At 45.3% G+C, this 18,631-nt stretch overlaps 1 protein-coding gene across 4 annotated transcripts in view; it reads left to right on the top strand.

Annotated features, from left to right (window-relative positions):
• LOC120793489 (A-kinase anchor protein 13-like) overlaps positions 1 to 18,631 on the top strand; it is a 102,708-nt gene that overhangs the window by 20,917 nt on the left and 63,160 nt on the right. For all 4 annotated transcript variants that reach the window (XM_040133615.1, XM_040133616.1, XM_040133618.1 and 1 more), the window contains exons 2-6: positions 6,172 to 6,215; positions 12,531 to 12,702; positions 15,724 to 15,821; positions 16,746 to 16,823; positions 16,979 to 17,198. In XM_040133615.1, the coding sequence (XP_039989549.1) occupies positions 6,172 to 6,215; positions 12,531 to 12,702; positions 15,724 to 15,821; positions 16,746 to 16,823; positions 16,979 to 17,198 (612 nt within the window). The remainder of the gene's footprint in view (positions 1 to 6,171; positions 6,216 to 12,530; positions 12,703 to 15,723; positions 15,822 to 16,745; positions 16,824 to 16,978; positions 17,199 to 18,631) is intronic.

Consider the following 18,631-nt stretch of genomic DNA (forward strand, 5'->3'; position numbering starts at 1 on the left):
TGCGTGGAAGACTCTGAAGACAGCAGGTTCCTACACTCATTTATTCTGCTCTTATCTTTCAGACGTCACTGGTCTCCGTCTGACACAAGGTTCATTCATTTCACAACCTGTGATGATGGCCGCTGTAAACCCAGAGTACTCGGTGTGACTGTCAGTGGACAACAGACTGGAAACAGACTGATCTCGAATGAACCCCTGCAGTGGGATTAGAGGATGGGTGGGCTAAATGGCAGATACACATACACATGCATTTCACTGGGGGGGGGGATTATCTCTACAGCCAGACAGACAGAAGGAGAAGAGGATCTGATGCAGTAAACTTTAGTCATCTTAAAGTCTCATGCTTAATGTCCTTTGGTGCCCGTTTACCTGCGCTATAAGCTAAGTCTCTATTCTCAGGCTGTGTCCTTCCAAGTCTGCATCTGAGCACCACATGTGTCATCAGTCAGAGCCAACGTTCTTCCCGGTCAGAGTCTTGCGGATGCTCGGGGCCGGCTTCTTTAGTTTGGAGAACACAAACAGTGCATCATTTGGTTTCATCATCACATGCTGCTCTCCTGTCAAAAGCTGCGTCAGTCCGCTCATAGAGGTGGGAAATATGACGCGACCGTGTTGGGTGGTCATTAACCACATGATACTGGAAGCCACAAATCAGCTGAAAGACAAACTGTTGTTGGTAGCAGCCTAGACATGATGTTCATTACTTAATTAACTATTAGTTATCACGCCAGTAGTTTCACTTGGACAACCGAATGCTACAGAATACAACAGTCCTTCTATAAATCCCGTCTTCATGAGATTCAGCCTTGCTACAGTCCGTGGGTGCTCCAACACTGAAGTAAATATCTCAGTAACTGTGAGAAGAGTTGAGATTGCATGCTTTACTGACACTCATGCTCCCCAGAGGATGAAGTTCAGTGACTGTATGTTCACCGAATCTTCCTTTAGCGCCATCATGGGGTTGACACGTGGCTTTAGATGAAATGTCTCAACAACTCTCGGATGGATTGTGATGAACTTTGGTTCTAACATCGTATTCCCCACAGGATGAATTTTAATAACTTTAAATTGTAGTAATTGTACATCAAATCTGAATCACAAAAGTAATGAAGATTAAGTTCCTCACTCAGACCTGATGACTTCAGGTACGGCAACAAAACCACTTTACCTTCAGCTCTGTTTTTCCTCCAAAATGAGACTTTCCTCACAGGTGCTGTAAAGATGTATAGCCCTGAGCAGCGCAGGTCTCCTCTCACTGACAGGTTGAAGTCGACATTAACACCAATGAGCTTTGACTGTGTGTGTGTGTGTGTGTGTGTGTGTGTGTGTGTGTGTGTGTGTGTGTGTGTGTGTGTGTGTGTGTGTGTGTGTGTGTGTGTGTGTGTAAGTGCAGGTGGGTGGTGAGTTTCACTGCCTTCTACACTACAGTTTATGCACACACACACATTTAGTGGGTCTGTGTCTGAGAGAATGACAATATGTGATATTAATGCAGCCACCACCAGACATGACAACTTGTTCAAATCCACCATGCAGACCACGTGATGTTAAAACCTCCCTCGCACTCATGTATGAGCAGCCCTAACAGCCACGCGTCTGTCTGTCAGAAACAATCAGTGTGTGTGCGTGCTGTGAGGACGGCTTGTTTTCTCCTGTGAGTGTGTGAGGAGGACTTGTAAGGCTCCTCTGTTTTCCTCTGACTTCCTGTTTCCTGGCCATTAATGGACCAACCATATCGGTGCATGCAGAAGAGCTGGTGCTGACCCCCGGCCCTGTGTCTTTGACACGTCTGTTATTAGAACAGAGGGCCAGTCATGCTCTCTGCTGACTGCATGTACATGAGATGCTGCGGCTCATCCTGCACCGACTGCAGCGGCCTGACTGACTCACACTGAGAGGGTGAGTCAGACCGCTGAGCTCAGAAAAGAGAGAACAACGAAATGATCATCATGACACAATATTTAGTTTGTCCAAAGTTCAGCTTCACCTGAGAAAAGCACTTAGTCTCAACATTACTCGTAAAATGATGGCTTAGTCATCTTTAACAGAATTATATACAATGTGAAGGAAAAATGAAAAGGAGATGAAGTGCTATAATGAGACAAAATGCACACAGGGCACCACAACCAGAGAGAGAGAGCTTTTTATTTATGAAAGCACTTTATTTACCTTTAACTGAAGGCTCCATGATCATTGTCACCGAGAGAGAGACAGCAGCAGGTGGAGCAGGTTTTGATTAGGGATGTGCATGATTAGTCAACGATTAAACATTGCTGCCCTCGCTAGTCGGTACCAGGAGTACTAGTCGATTAATCTAATCATTAATATTTCGGTAATGTACAATGCCGATTGGAATGAATTGAATTTAAGTGTCATGCCATTTCATTTCCCACTTGAGATCACATGTTCATTCTAATCACCATTCCAACAAATCTAAAGTAAAGAAACACAATAGATATACGAATAAGTCATCGCCACTACCCACTCATTACTGGTGCAAGCTTCTCTTCCTGAGCTGCCCTACACTCCTTAAATAAGATGACAATTTAAATAGTTTTTAGCTCGAAGAGTCAGTACACCAGCTCTTATCAGGGCACACATACATCTTTTTCTTTGATCCATAAAAAATACATAATTTTCAGTACAGTAATCATAATCAATGTCACAAGTATGCAACTTGGGTCTACTCCAAAGTTATATTTACACTTATTAAACACCCTTAAACAACCAGTTTTCCACAGCTTAAGAACTTGTCTTCAAAACCCTATTCATATTATACATACAGTATCTGTCATCCAATCCAAGGCCTGGTTCGATTTATACCCCTTTCAAATACTGGTTACGCTTGTTTGCCTGGTATCAACCATATCAGTGAACCTATTCCATAACCTGGCATTACCAACCTTCCATCCAACTTCACTTAATGTTGTTTCCCCGCACTTAACACCACAGTCTACTGATTACACGGTACGTACCAGGTCATTTACATAAAGAGGAGATCAAGTACGAGAAAAAACATCTTGTTTTGTGCCTAACAGAGTTTGAAACCAGCCGAGTTTAAACTTATTTAGTCTAACACATGCCTAAGAAGTAGTGTAAAAGGAGAGTAGACTTCTGTGAAATGCTTGACGAGCTCTGTTCACACAATCAAAAGCTTTTGTAAAATCAGTAAAACAATAGATGTGAACTTGTTTTCATCTATTCTATTCCTTACAACTGTAAACCATGTATAAATATGGTCAATGCAAGGTAGTGCTTACGAAAGCCATCTTGCTCGTAGACCTGAGGCAAACAAGCAGTTTCAAAACATCTTCTAAACAAAGAAAACAATGTACACTCAGCGAGCACTTCATTAGGAACACTGAATACTGGGTAGTTGCTGCCTTTGCTCTCAAAACAGCCTCAGCCTTTGTGGCCTGGATTCCACAAGATGGTGGAAACTTTCCTTTGAGGTTCTGGACCATGTTGACATGATTTCATCACATAATTTCTGCAGATTTGTCAGCTGCACATTCATGCTGCCAGTCTCCCGTTTCTACTGGCTCCACATCTGGTGACTGGGGAGGCCACTGAAGTTCATTGCACTCATTGTCATGTTCGTGAAAAAAGTTTGAGACAAATCTTGCTTAATAGCAAAACAATTTTAATAAAAACGGTACATTGAAACCATCATGAATGGAGGATTTCTTGCAGGGCTGTTGTATTAGACCGTCTGTTTTAGCTAGCTGTACCTAAAAAAACTGCCGACCGAGTGTATATTTGATCTAATCAGTTGTATGCACAGGCTGCAAATTGACTGACTGGAATTTATTGGTTGCTTTCGGTGTGGTATTCACCTAGCAGAATAAAGATGTTAGTTAATTTAATAGTTTTATCATACATCACTATTATCACTATATTATGTTTCATTAACATTAACTGAAGCTCCTGACTTGTATCTGCAGGATTTTAGACACTTCACTTCTGCCACATGAGTGCATAGTTAATATTATGGGGGGGGTTCTCCCATTAACCATGCATAATGTGGACTTTCTCAAACATTCAGGAAGTAATTCCCCACATTAAATGACCTTATTATCTAATGGGAATCTGGGGGGTACTACATCAGTATCCTTTGAATAATCATCTCTAGCATCCACCCTACTGTCAAAGGCATAGAAAAAGTCAAACGTAAATAGCATCTGCATTTGAACATGAATATATCTGACTAAATTTTTGAAAGATTATTTTTTTAAAAACAGAAAGAGAGCTGTGAACTTGAAATGATTTCATCAGTCCATAATTTACCCCCTTGTGACTTTAATAACTATTAACTTTGCAACCTTACTTGAATCGTTAACATCACTTACCTACATGTATGCAAAATCTCTGTGTCTAGGGGGTATATTTGGGTACTCAGGAAGCTTAGCTGAACCTCCCCAACATCTTCCACCAGGTGCCTCAGAATCCTCAACACGGCACGTTGGGCGTTCCCTTCACTAGTCACGGACACTGTTGCATGGGTTTTTCAGTTCAGAGAGGAAGGTGCAAGTGTAACCCTGTGCATAGTGAGGTGTGCAGCAAAGTCCATGCTCTGCTGCTCATGTCTTCAGACAACTTTTGTCTATCGGGGTGCCCGGCGTGGCTTTGGTCTACACACTCACCTAGCTCCCGACACACCCGGTGGCTTCTCAGGTCTTCTGCCTATTCTCTGCCCCCAGCTCTTTTCTTCAGTTTTGTCAAGTTGCCCGCAAAAAAGGGAGTTACCCAGAACCCCATGGGGAATGTCAGCCTCTCCCTGCCTCCTAGCTGCACCCCTAACTCTACACCTTGGCTAAAAATAGATTACCCTCAAAATCCGAGTCATAACACACATCTGCACCTGAAGAGCAGTGAAGCTGCAGTAAATCAGACCCTCAGTCAGTCAGTTCGCCTTAAGGTGCCAGTCACCTCCCATCCTCACAGCTGGACCGTTAGCTGACATCCTCCCCACAGACACTGACTGTCATGGATGGTAGTTACAGCTGTTACTGTTGTTTCAGTCTCCACTGTTATTGTAGAGCCTTGTTCTATGTACATGTGGAGTCAAAATGTTACAGCCTCTGCACACCCGTGCTTCTCCCACATAGGTGATTTGATGATTTAGCCTGATCAGTCCCCTGCTCAGGACTGTGTGGCAAACTACAGAATGACACTTTTCTGTTAAATTATAGAGCCTGTCTGGGACATCTCCACTTGTATCGTCCTTCTTAGTACACAGAATTTGACATTGCGCATCCCTGAATGTCTCTGGCTATACTTCACCTTGTGCAGATAAGACATGAAACACCTGTGTGGGTGTGTAGGGACTTTAAATAGGTATTTTGTGGGCTGTTATGCCCCTGATCTATTTGTTCACGTCCACATGAAGGGATTCAGTTACAAATATTTTTTGCTCTTAGTATCAGTCGTCCAACCACACAGTGAAACTTTCTTCACCTAAAGACGGAGCTTTAGAGAAACAGGTGTAACCCTCAGCAGAGTAAAAGACTGTCTGTCCCACCCATCACCACATGGTAGTTGGGATGCGGTTTGCTTGCTTGCCAACTGAAAAGAGGACAAAGAGAGTTAACTGTTTTCCTACATCTCTGTAGACAGAGACTCTTATGAGTTTTTACAATAAGACTGCTTGGTGTGAATATACAGCCTGAGTATCTGGTAACCTACCAAGTCCAATGAGATGCATTTTCCCAAATAGCAGAGCACAGCACACACCCAGCTTACAAGATTTGGCTACCCTAACACCAGTAAAGCAAGTACATGTTTGACAACTCAGTCCTGCATTACCTCAATGGAACCTGTATTACAGGCTCCCTGTAATGGTTTCCAGGGGAAAAAGGAGTGTCAGTGTCAACCTGTCAGGAAGTTCAGACAGCCTCCTTTTGTTACGGCACCTGTCAGATGGTGCTGCTGCAGATGCAAACTGTCTTTTGGTCTTTTTACCAAAGTGACATGGGCTTTGTTTTAAAAAGTGTATACATTTAATAGGATTGATTGGGTTATTTGATTCGTTATACTGCCCCAGCATTGGGAACATTCAGTCTCTCCCAGCCAAAACTGCTTAATGTCAAGCTGAGTTTCTTTTATTTGCAGCACATTTTCTCCTGTAGAGTTAAAACTCACATCTCTGTCCCCCTGTGTTTTTCCTTCTAGAGTCCAGCACCATGAAACTGAATCCCCAGCAGGCTCCTCTCTATGTAAGTATCCATCGTCATCACACAGTGCCACAGTCAAACACTGCATCATGGATGCTACCTGAGTGCAGCTGTAGTTGCGATATTTAGCTGCACTGCTGCGTTTTCATTTTGCCGTAACATTTGTTTCAATCGGTTTTCTTCTGCTTTCTGTGGATAGGCTGAACCACAGAATATAGATGCTTTATAAAGGGTTGGTCTGGACAAAGCAGAGGCCGTCATCTTTATATTGAGTCTACCAGCAGATGCTAGCTTGTGCCAGTGAGCTACTTGTGTTCCCTGCTGCTTGTTAGCAGGTGGTTACATATTAAATCTAATAGTAACTAACCCATATCTGCTACACAAATAATGACTCATACATGAATAATTACACCTGTTAGGCATGACTTCATGTGCAGTTATGGGCTGTTGCTTATCTCTGAATGTATTTCCGTGAAAGGACTAGAGTAAGTGTATGAGCCACTGCTAGTGGCCAGCAGGTTAGCCTCAGGCTCTTTTCCTCTGTGTTCGTCTGCATCTCTTCTCTGTCTGTTGGTGTTTGGTGAGGAAATGAAAGACCCTGGCGGAAATTGAGCAGCATTTAGAAAGGCTTGCAGTATCATAATGGTTTCTGTGTTTTCTGTTGCTGAAACCAAAGGGAGGACTATGAACACACACCCTCTCCTATTTTCTTTATTTCATTGTTTCCTCCCTATTGTAACGGCAGTGCAGATATGATCAAATGAAACTGTGCAGAACATCGATACATTGAAGGTCTGTTGCTACAAAATGACCACGTTCACTTTCTGGGGATTCTTTAATCTCGATGATGATCTAATCTGGTCCAAACTGAAACATCTGGATGGACTGTGATGAAATGTGGTTCAAGTGTTCATGTTCCCCTCAGGACGACCTGTAGTAACCTCTGCCGGTCTTCAGACTGACGCCAACATCAGGTACTCAAACGTGTCCAACACTTTGGTTTGTGATCAGATACCTGCAGAATTGATGACACTCCCTTCAGCCTCAGCTGTGTGCTGTGTTCACTGCTAATTAGCTCATGTGAGCACGCTAACACTCTAAGCGGAGATGTTGAACATGACACCTGCTAAATGTCAGCATGTTAACTTGGGGCTGTGCCTCGGTGCAGCCTCACAGAGCTGCTAGCAGGGCCGTGGACTCGTCTGGTTACTGTGTGGCTACACCATCCAGCATTGTGTTAGCAGCAGCTGCCGGCCCAGTTCAGCCTCTGATTTACTGCACACTAGGTTTCCTGGTCGCTACTGACTCGCAGGACTGCCCGAAAACACAACTCACACATTCCAGTGAACTGAACACATACACTGTACATGTTGTTTCATGTGTGAAACACACCAATGAGTTTGAATTGTTTATGTGCTGTAAAATACCAAAAGTACAAAATGGACCTCAGATATGAGACTGTCCTCTATGCACAAGTGTACACTCAGTGTGTGTGTGTTTGTGTGTGTGTTGATGAGAAAGAGACAACAACCTATTTTTGCTTGGGGTCACCTGTTCATTAGATGATGTGTTTTGGCCACTGCAGCGCCTCAGAGGTATTTTTAGTACAGGAACACAGCTCAGACATGAAACCCGAGAGAACACGATCACTGTTGGTTTTTAAATACACACTCGGGCTCTGTACTCTGAAGCACCATGATCATGAGCAAAGGTGAGATTCTATTCTGCTGTAATCTAAGTGATCCTTGATCCTCCTCTGGCGCCGTCACAATGATACGAACCCACAGACCCACCCGCTGTACTACCTTCACACAGAATAAATCAGCAGGTTTAGGACGAGGTGTAGTCCGTCTGAACGGACCTCAGTCCGCTCAGCAGATGAGAAACTACAGGAAGACAGTGGCTGTCGGGAGCTGACTGTGTCATGGTCACTATGGCGACTTCAGTTTATCCGTCTGTCTCTCTGTGTATGTGTGTGCCGTGGGCGTGGCGCTCCAGAGTCCGGCAGCCTGGCAGCCCTTCAGTATACCTACCCCGGTTCTTCATCCTGTCTTTGGCCGATCGTTGCTTCTATCAGATGGAATCAACTCTCTGCCTGCCCCGCTCACCGCTCGGCTCCCCTTGCCATCTCTGATGTTGTTACGTAGGGCTTCCCTTTGGAAGGTGTCATAACCCTCTGTTTTCCTGAAGCCGGGCAGCTTTAAGATTGGACACATCGTCGCTTTCCACGCCGTCAAGCCAATACAATATCATATCTATCCTGTATTGGCTTGTTCGAACTCTTCACTGAAGCGATTCGATGTTTACACTGAGTCCCACATTTAAACCCAAGACTACTTTTTATGTCTCGCGCACCATTTTCTAATTCTAAAATTCAGCCTGATGTCTCTTTGGAAACGTAAGGAAATAAAGTTGCGTGGTTTTGAGACGGTCCACGCTGCGCAGCATGAGTTTCACGACTGCCTCACCAGTGGGCTTTCCACACGCTGCGTGCTCACACAGTCACACACACACACACACGTGTCTTGTAGATTCTGATGTATTTACTGTGCCTTTTCAACATCTGGATGGAGTCTCAGATCCTCTTCTTTTACACATTTACACAGAGCTTTTTACAGATCAAATACTGAAACACTGACTCAGTGTAAATAGGCTCTGGTAACAGGTCTAGCTCAGGATGTTCAGTCCTTCTCTGTATGTCAGTTTATCATGCAGATATGTTAGTGATGTGCACTGGTGTCCTCACCTTCACCTGCTGAGCACCTGAGCTGAGTAACGGTGTATATTCGTCGGGAGCCAAGCACCTGGAACCGGAACCGTATCTGTCTCCTCTGCATCACTGTTTCTGACTGCAGCTGTGTGTGTGTGTGTGTGTGTGTGTGTGTGTGTGTGTGTGTGTGTGTGTGTGTGTGTGTGTGTGTGTGTGTGTGTGTGTGTGTGTGTTGTTGATGTTGCAAGAGGGAGAGGGATCTGAAACATTCCTGTGTGCTATTGTTAGCCTGTGCATGTGTGGGTGGGTGGGTGTGACCGCTAACAGGCTGCATGTTCAGCAACACGAAGTGTGTGTGTTGTCATGTTTCATAGAGGGGACGGGCATCAGTACAAACACGTACACTACACACAAACAAGATTATGTTCATGTCTACTGATCCTGGATCATATAGTTTTTGTCTCGGCCTCCAGCAGACAACACTGTGTGTGTGTGTGTGTGTGCGTGTGCGCGTGTGAGCGCGTGTGCGCTTTAGGCTCGGTGGCTGTTTTGTTTATCATCCAGCCGTGTCATACATCCAGCTGAGTAACCCAGCTGCTGTGTGGAGGTGATAAGATGTCGTATACAGCTTTACACCTACATAGCAAAGAAATACCATACCTGCCAGAATACTGTTGGTATGGAAATGTGGGAACTGTCTCCCTCTGTGGTCTGTGACCTCTGCCCGGGCTCAGGATGTCATCTCGAGTGTATTAATCGGTCAGGTGCATGTGGCTCGTTGATTCATGCTTTTTCTTATGTATGTCTTTCATTTATATACACACACTCTACATTACACCTCGTCTACAGATAAGAGAAATCTATCATTCCTGCACATGTGGTGTCAGTTCAGCTCAGCCGTCCCACACCACACTCTGGTACATGCCTCTCATCTTTGTTCATGACCTGAGATGTGAAAACATCAGATTTTCAAGTAGTCCAAGAAAGCGAGAGTTGGCATCTCGGTCACAGCTCAGCTATGAAATCCTAGCCCGCTGCGGAGTGTCTCTGCTGCCGGGCTGCTGACAGTGCAGTGAGCCGGACACCAGAGCTGAGAGCATCGGCGCGGCCAACGGAAACGAGTTTGTTTCCGTTGCCGTCTCTTCTTCCATCGTCGCTAGTTTTGTGGTTTACAGCCTGCCGCACCGTTGCTCTTTCGTTGCTCTGTGTGTCAGTTCACAAAATGCAAGTCGTCTTCTCAACTGATGCATTGACACATTGGTTTTGTCCTGGTGAGGCTCTGTAGCACCGCCACCCCGTGTAGAGAGCCGTAGGTGTTGCAAGGCACCGGAGGACTTGAAATGTTGTGTCGAAGAGGCAGATCGGTCGGCAGGAGTCTGTGCACACATGAGGTTAATGTTGGGGAACAGAGCCTAGTGAAGAGGTAGAGGAGCAACCTTCAGCAGCTTTCCCATTGGGAAAGTGGTCTCAGACTTTGGGACCCCACTGTATATAGATATACATACCGGTCACTACAGTGGACAGCTATTCAAAAGCCAATTTCTTGCATGTGCCTGGATTTGGATGGCGTAGCTACATATCGGTCGTTGGACGCTCCTTGAAAACCTCGTAGGCAGCCACCTAGTCGCAAACCCCAACGTCCAAGATGGCCGCCGAGCTGTGCCAAGCGCCTCGGGAATATCTGCCAAAGTCCTTTTATAAAAGCAGACTGTTGCAGGGAAAAATAACAAGTAACATCGAAGGACCCATATTATTGTTACTTAAGTACTTAATATTAAGTAATCATGAGTCCACTAAAGTGGACCACATGTATTACTGGTTAGAATTTAGCTAAAAATGATGTACTAAAACATTACTGACGTGTTAAAATGTTGTCCATAGTGACATTTTCTCAGTAAATCAGTCCATATCTGCGTGGATTATGTCAATTACAGGGTGCTTGCAACAAAAACAACATTTTGAGCCAGTTAAGTCTGTTATGGGAGTAGAATTTGATCATCATATTTTATATGTACTGACGTCAGGTGCAAAGCGCTGGCCTCAGCTCACTGAAAACAACAAATTAAAAGAAAAGCTGTTGCACGCACACGCAAAACGAAGTAGATCTGTCTGTGTCTTGTGGCTTTGTGCCCCACTCATCTTCATAGCAGATAGAACTGAGGTCCCGATGTACGATTCAACAGCGCTAAAGAAGAAAGTAGATTTCTAATTTCTCTTTGAGGAGAGTTTTTGGAGACTCCGGGACACTATTAACAATTATTTAATGACACCTGAACATTTTGACAATTAATTGATTAACTGTTGATCAGAAAATAGCCAGGAGTTCCCCTCAGCCAAAGGTGATTTGTTCAAATTGCCTTTTTTCATTCGAATAGGAGGATACATGTATATGTTTATGTATGTATAAAGATATATATACTGTATATGTAATATACACACACACACACAAGAACTGAACTTAAAAAGAGACTTAACCCGGGACCACCTGATAGTTGAGTGAATGCCCCTGGTTCGACTCCCAGCTGGACCGTTTGCTGCATGTCATTCTCCTACTCTCTCTCCCCACACTCCTTGTCCATCTTCACTGTCCTTATCAAATAAAGGCATAAACCTGCCCCCAACGATAATGTTCTCCCGTCCCTTTATTTGAGCTGCTGTATTCATACTTTGAAACTGTGCGTCCCAGACAACGGCAGATTCCCAGACTGTCGGCATTTACTGAGGTGGAGGGGGGGTCCTGTGTTTAAAAAGTGCAGATGGCTTCATTTGTTTCTTCCCCCACATGTTGGCTCAGTTAGAGTTGTAACATTTTTTAAACACACATTTCTCAGTTGGTGTAAATTGGCTTTGTGTTTCTTTCTCTCTGGCTTACAATGCAACATCAGGACTTGGCTAAATATCTTGCCGTATTTGACCAATAAACTAACCTGTGTTCTGAATACAGTCTCAAAGACGAATAGTCTACATATTATACTCTAATAGTCTAGTCTAATGACACTGACGGCTTATCTTGCTATCTGTGTACATTTTTAGTTTCTGCCTGTAGCATGTTGCACCTCTGAAGCAGATGATATGAATCACTAAGTCACTAAGTGTGTGATGATACACCAACGCGGAAAAAGTAATACACGAGTTCCGTTTTTATATGTACTGTGTGTTTGATGGCACAGAGAGTTGTTACTGAGTGAATACCGTACACAGCCAGTGCGTTTCCACCGATTGGCCCAGGCTTTGAAGCCGCTAACTGGTCTCTATGTTGTGGCTGATTGGTGGAAACATCCCACGGTGTGTTGTGGGTGGGTGTAGGTGTCCACATGCTCTCTGCTGATCCCATAGGAAATGGATTGCAGCATATAGAGTGTAGCATGACGGTATGTTTATGTGCTGTTAACGGACACGATTGTCCCACCAAGCAGTGAACTCCTACAGACTGGAAAACATCAGTATGTAGTGTGGATTCCTGTCCTGTAGAGGGAGATGGTCCTGCTGGCGGTCCTGCTGGGGGACCTGCTGCTGGATCGAGGTTCACGGTTAGGGCTACCTGAACCTGTCCAGTCTTCATTAGTGATAGAAACCTGTTTTTTTTTTTGGGGGGGGGGGGGTTTGTCCATATCTGTACGTTCACGTGGAAATCTGTGTCCTCTCAGGGAGAGTGTCTGTTGACTGTCCAGCTCGATGATGATGACGTGCGTCGTGCTGAGGGGGAAGAGGAGGAAGAGGAGGAGGTGGAGTTTTATCTTTTATTCTCAGGATCCACCCAGAGACATATGAGCAGCACCCTGCGAGTCAGCCACGTCACCCTGCAGGCTGTGTGTCCAGGTACCACACACACACACACACACACACTCACACGCACACACACACACACACACACACACACACACGATTTCTCCAGTATAGACCAGTGTGGTGTTTTTATAAGTCTTAAATGAAGAAGAGGTTGACGTCTTCTGAAATGAGAGAATGTTGAAGATATTTGCAGGTGGATGACAGTACGTCTCCTGACGTGAGCTCACACAGCTGCACCGCTGCAGTAAACCCACCTCCTACTTTTAAGAGGAAAAGAAATGTTATGAGAATAAAATGATCAATTTACAACAGAACAAATCATGATGGTAACATTTTGCCAAAATGGTTTTTATTTTTAGACTACGACAGCAAAAATATTGCACCTCGTCACTAGATTAGATGTAGAGATACTATGACTAAAATCTCAATATTGAGTTTTACTCATAAGATAATGATTTTCATCAAAGTACTGAGCATCTTGGCCATTTTCATGTCCCATAGTAAAAATAACTAAGTGCTTCACACAAGGCAACAACTTCAAAACAAGCAGATATCATAAAAGCAGCACAGTGAGAACAAGACAAATGCTCAGCTTTACTTCACCTGTTCGGTAAAGAGTCATAGTGCCAATAGTTTGAGGGTTAAGAGGAATTGCACAAGAAAAGTCATAATAATAGGAGATAAAGTCGCAATATTTTAAGGAAAAATTTCTAATCAATCTTCAGTGTTACACTTTGTTAGCCGCAGCAGCGGCTCAGCTGTTACACTTTTCAGGTGATTTGCCGAACTCGTTGTAGATTAGCGAAATGCCACTTTCCCTTGGCACATCTGGCACTTGACTTTTTGGGCATCATCCTCACAAATCTGGAAATGACTCCAGACCCGTGACTTTTCCACATCTTGCTAGCATAGTTGTACCTGCACTTGGTCATATGTCACTGTCCTGGTGTCGGTGCTGGTAATGTTAGACGAGAGCTGTGACGATTTGGGATTTTTGTGGTCCTGTTTATATAATAATAATAAAAATAAATGGCGGAATTCGAGCACTGATTTGGAGGTTGATTACCATGACAATGGTAGAAGTTTTGAAGCTTTGAAGCTTTGAGGCTTTCAGGTAAGCCCTAATTTTTTTCCGGCGGTGGCCCTAATACTCCACCAGCTGAACAGGGTCTGTTGCCAGCCAGGCAGTAAGGTAGCTGTAGTTGGGTTAGTGGCTCTTAAAGCTGATTCCAGTACGGCCGTGTAAGTGTGTGAGTACTGTAAGCTGGCTCTTGCTGGCGGTCGGAGATGCTCTGCTGAGAAACGTTCATGAGCCTGCCAGGGCACAGCTGGTGTCTGAGCTGTCAACAGGTTTCACATCATGTCTCTCCACACAGTCAGTGGACATCAACACTTAGTACCTACTGAAGCTTTCACGGTTACACGAAGGGATCCAGACTCTCAGCAGGCATCTCCAACACCATCCTGTCTGTCGTAGCCTGATCAGAGTTATAATGAGCTGGTGATGCTGGGTTCCGCCTCACCCCGTGTCACTGGGAGGTGTGGTCAGACGTGGTCTGTGGTGGATGTCACTACAACCAGCTGTGATGGTGCATTTCCCAGTAGTAGACTGTGACGTGATGGAGTGCAAAAGGGTGTGGCAGAGCTTGTGCCGGAGCAGGATTATTGGCCTGGCCGTAGTTACTCATCAGATTAATGGTAAGGAGAGCAACTGTGCCAGACACCTCTCGCTCCTTGTCCTCTAGCTGGAGGGAGAGGGTGGTTCTTGCTTCTCTACCAACTGCAGTGCTCCAGAGCACAGGTTTCATGTCTGAAGCACCGAGACGTTCCTAACTAAGGGATTACGTGGAAACATTTAGACACTCCTGGACTGGATGTGTTGTGGGTGCTGTCTGGAGTATTTCAACACAACAGCGGTAGACCACTTGGCTCGTGCTTCGATGAAGAACGCAGCTAGCTGCGAGATCTAATGTGAATTGCAAAGCAGATGTTTCCGATTGATGGCAATCCCAAGCAATGAGCGCAATTCCAATGCAGACTTGGGATTGCTTTCTCGGTTCGGGCTGTGGGTGTGCGTCGGCCTGTCTGGCCCTCACACACTTATCTCCGTCGTTCTCCGACCCTCCAGGGCCGGGGAGGGGCGCCCCCTTTGGGCCAGCATGAGTCGGGGGCAGCTTCCTATGTTACGCATGTGCAAGCCTCGGCGGTGGATGCTCCAGCAGGGAGATTGTTGGGGGTTCACTGCGGGGGTTGGGACGAGGGACCGGGATAGTGAATTTTTTAGCAACACAACAGGTAAACATGTTGGGTTTGACATTTAGGTAAATCCTCTTCTTCTTTTACTCTCTGAAAGTCAATCTTCACATTGATCCCACTCTCCTTAGCATAAAGATTGGAAATGGGGGAAAGAGGTGGCCTTGCTCTGTACACAGGGAACAAAAAATCCACATCCCAGCACCTCTAAAAGCTCACTGATTACCGTGTTAGATCGGGCTTGTTTAATCTTGTTTAAAATCAACAGCTCGCTGTTTTACAGGAGGTCATTTTTTGGCCCGGACCAGTAAGAAAAATAGAAAATGTCAAATGTTTTAACGTGTGAGTTTTTGTGCGGGCTGTAAGAACAGGAAGGATATTACGATCCTTTCACACACGCACTGCAACCCTGAACTTTTCAAGACATTACTTGGAGGAACTGTCTGTGAGGACGCAATGTCCGAATCAGTTGGACCAGACATTAAACGGACATTACCCTGTCAGCTCCCTGGTACAGACTCCTTGTAATGTCTGATTAAGCCGATGTGTGAATAGAGCAGGTCGTTGTCTCTTCTCATTCCTCTTTCTCTGGTTGACGAACAGCAGAATATCTTTCTTTTCCTCTCTGTGGAGATGAGCAGATGGATAGACACTGATGATGTTTTATGAAATGTGTACATTATTATTTTTCTCTGTGTGTGTGTGTGTGTGTGTGTGTGTGTGTGTGTGTGTGTGTGTGTGTGTGTGTGTGTGTGTGTGTGTGTGTGTGTGTGTGTGTGTGCGCGCGCTTGCTTGCAGCCCATAATGCTTGTGAGCAGGTCTTGGTGACATTATGTTGCGCTCGGCGTGGTGGACCAGTGGACGCACACTCCCAGGAGACCTTCTGCTTCGTTCAGGTAAGAGCTCCATCCTTTCCTTGCTTTCAGGTGGGACTCTCCCTGTCGCAGGTCCGTCTTGTTTGCGCCATGTGTTGTTTTCAGTCAGTTGGTTACGAGCAGCATAGCCTTTGTATTCTGGATCCTGCCTGACGTTGTCCTCCACGGATGAAGACGCCCCGATGGGGGACGACATGCATGTGTCTTCATACTTGAAAAAAGCCTGGCATGCTGCGTTCAGTGGAAGCTGGTTTTAGCTCACCACAGACGTACAAAAAGCGTTGCACACAGCATGTGCCTCAGGCCTCAAGCCTTGTCCTCCTCCTTTTTTCAGAAAATATCTTTTATACTTAACTTCTGTCGGTTGTTTTTGCGTAATTTTTTGATTGACATCCGTGCCGAAAGTGTATTGATTGTACGCCGTGGCTAATCCGTGATCATGTTTTGAGTGTGTGGACTCTGTACCGTTGTGTGTTTGAGGTCACGTCGAAACTGTCTGAACTACAGAGTTTGTCCGCCAGAGAGCACCGACATCGTCAGGTATTTATTTAAGTGCTGCCTTCATGTACCTGAGCTTGTGAGGTCGGTTTGTCACCATGAAGTCCACATTACGTTTGGTGTCCGGGTGATCGCAATCCGTCAAAAACAAATGGACATTGCATTTTTCACCTTTCTTTAATTGTGAATGACTTTGTTTTTGGCATCGTGTCTAAGAATCACACACCGGCTGACGGCAAATTGAAAAAGTAGCTTTTATGCCATGTCTGACATTTTTTGGTTGTGTGCAGATGTAAAGTCATGAATATGAATATGTCATTCAGATGGACTCGACACTGAAATCAGCACTTGAAGGCACCACACAATAAAGTGAAAGGGTTTTTCACAATAATGACCAGAGAACCAACGTGTTTGTGTGTGTGTGTGTGTGTGTGTGTGTGTGTGTAGGACTTGGCCCTGGACATGGCGGGCTTCCTGCTCGACAACACAGCTCCTCAGGAGGCATTACTGTTGGATGATGAGCAGGTAAGTGAGAGGCCTGAAATGTTGCTTATATTGGGAAAAGGACTTTCATTTGATAAAAAAGATACATATATATTTTTAGGCGAAGCATACTGCTTCAAGAAGGAAGCAATAAGACGAGTGTCATTTTTTACCTGTGTATATCTTGCGTGTGTCAGATTCCGCTGAGAGAGTGTGAGAGGTTGGACGAGAGCCTGGCCCTGGCCCTGAAACACCTCAGCCTGCCCCACCACAGGACCGCACACACATACGCACAGCCGGATGTGGACAGGCAGATGGATCAGCAAACACAGGCCCTTGCAGCGACAGACAGACGCAACTCAGAGACACACAAGGAGACCTGGATGGACGCGTCCACCCTGCTGGACAGCTGCGGTGGTAAGTCAGCATGCTTTTATTGTGAATGTCGCTGTCAGTCACCGTTTGCTTGTGTCCTCTCCTCTCTGTGCGTTACTCCATGACTCTGGGAGTGCTGAGGTCACTGTGGTGCCCCCCAGTGCCTCGAAGCGCTGCGTCAGCCAGTGAGGCTGACCTGTGGACTATCGTCTTATAAGTGATGTGAGGGGACAGACCGCTTCACTTGGAATTGTTTGTAGCACACACCATGGAAGTTGATGACGTGTCTCCCAGCAACGGCAGCTCTGTCGGCACTCAGCCGCTGCCATGGAAACCCCCACTCGGAGGCTTTTAGACACTGTTTCCAAAAACACGTCCTAAAGACTCGGATCCACATTTGAAAAACATTTGACTTCAGTGTAATGAGACATTTGAATAATTTCCAATAAAATAAGAAAAAACATCAGAAAAATGCAGCTGATGTCGTCCCTACTGAATGTGTCCTAGTGCTAGTGACCAGGATCCGCTGCTGCTGCTGCCGTCGTCGTTACTGTGATGTAACTTCAGTGAGCATAACTCAGCGTCGAGTCACTCTGATCTGATCAGGACTGTGATTGTTGACAAATCTGATCGCACCGCATCTACACTAACAACCACTGCTCAGCCTGCATGGACCGCCCAGGCAGCTGAACCCAGATCAGTGAGTGCACGACTGCTTTTGACCACAGATTCGTAGACAGGTTTAATCCTGGGAGTAAAAGCGCTGAAATGACTGCATGGATTCTATCTGTGACTCCTAATTGTCTCTGTTTGTTGTCTTTTCACCTCGCAGTCTGCAGCCATAAAAAGTCGGCTGTCCCCTCAGCGTTTGGAGGTCCTCTCTAGGATCAGGCTATAGCGCTGCCGACTAGCCGACAATTAGTGATGACGTTGATGGTTTTTTTATCAGTGCGGATGTGTTCCAGTCCACCAGAGCAACACTCCGTGACCGATGTCCAACACAACATTTCTTTACCACTAGGTCACATGCTGTTCCATTCAAACGGGACTGCCATGCTTTAGAGGATGTCTGACTGCTTCGGTTTCTTTTGATACTCTCTGCTTGAGTTTAGACCTGCCGCTCATTCAGGTCCGATGGCACTATTTGGACTTTGACACCAAATGTGTACTAATTAGGGACAGTTTTTGTCCCTGACTCTGATTCCAGTCCTGATACTCGTGTGATTTTTGGTACCCCCCGCCCCTTCATTTAAAGTCTGTACACCTCAATCTGTGGAACTGTTGAAGATCAGATGTTCATCCAACAGCATCCTTTTAGAGCAGGTTTAGGAGGTGATATCCAATCTGCTCAAAACAAAAAGGCCTCCAACCTAGACGACCATATAGGTTGTTTTTCCCATAAAACAAACAACGATGAACATCGGTTTCATGGGGGAAACCAAACAGCGGCCTCGGGTGTTTTCTCGACCCATCCT

Source organism: Xiphias gladius, chromosome 8, assembly GCF_016859285.1.
Source record: "Xiphias gladius isolate SHS-SW01 ecotype Sanya breed wild chromosome 8, ASM1685928v1, whole genome shotgun sequence".
In the NCBI taxonomy this organism is placed as follows: Eukaryota; Metazoa; Chordata; class Actinopteri; order Istiophoriformes; family Xiphiidae; genus Xiphias; species Xiphias gladius.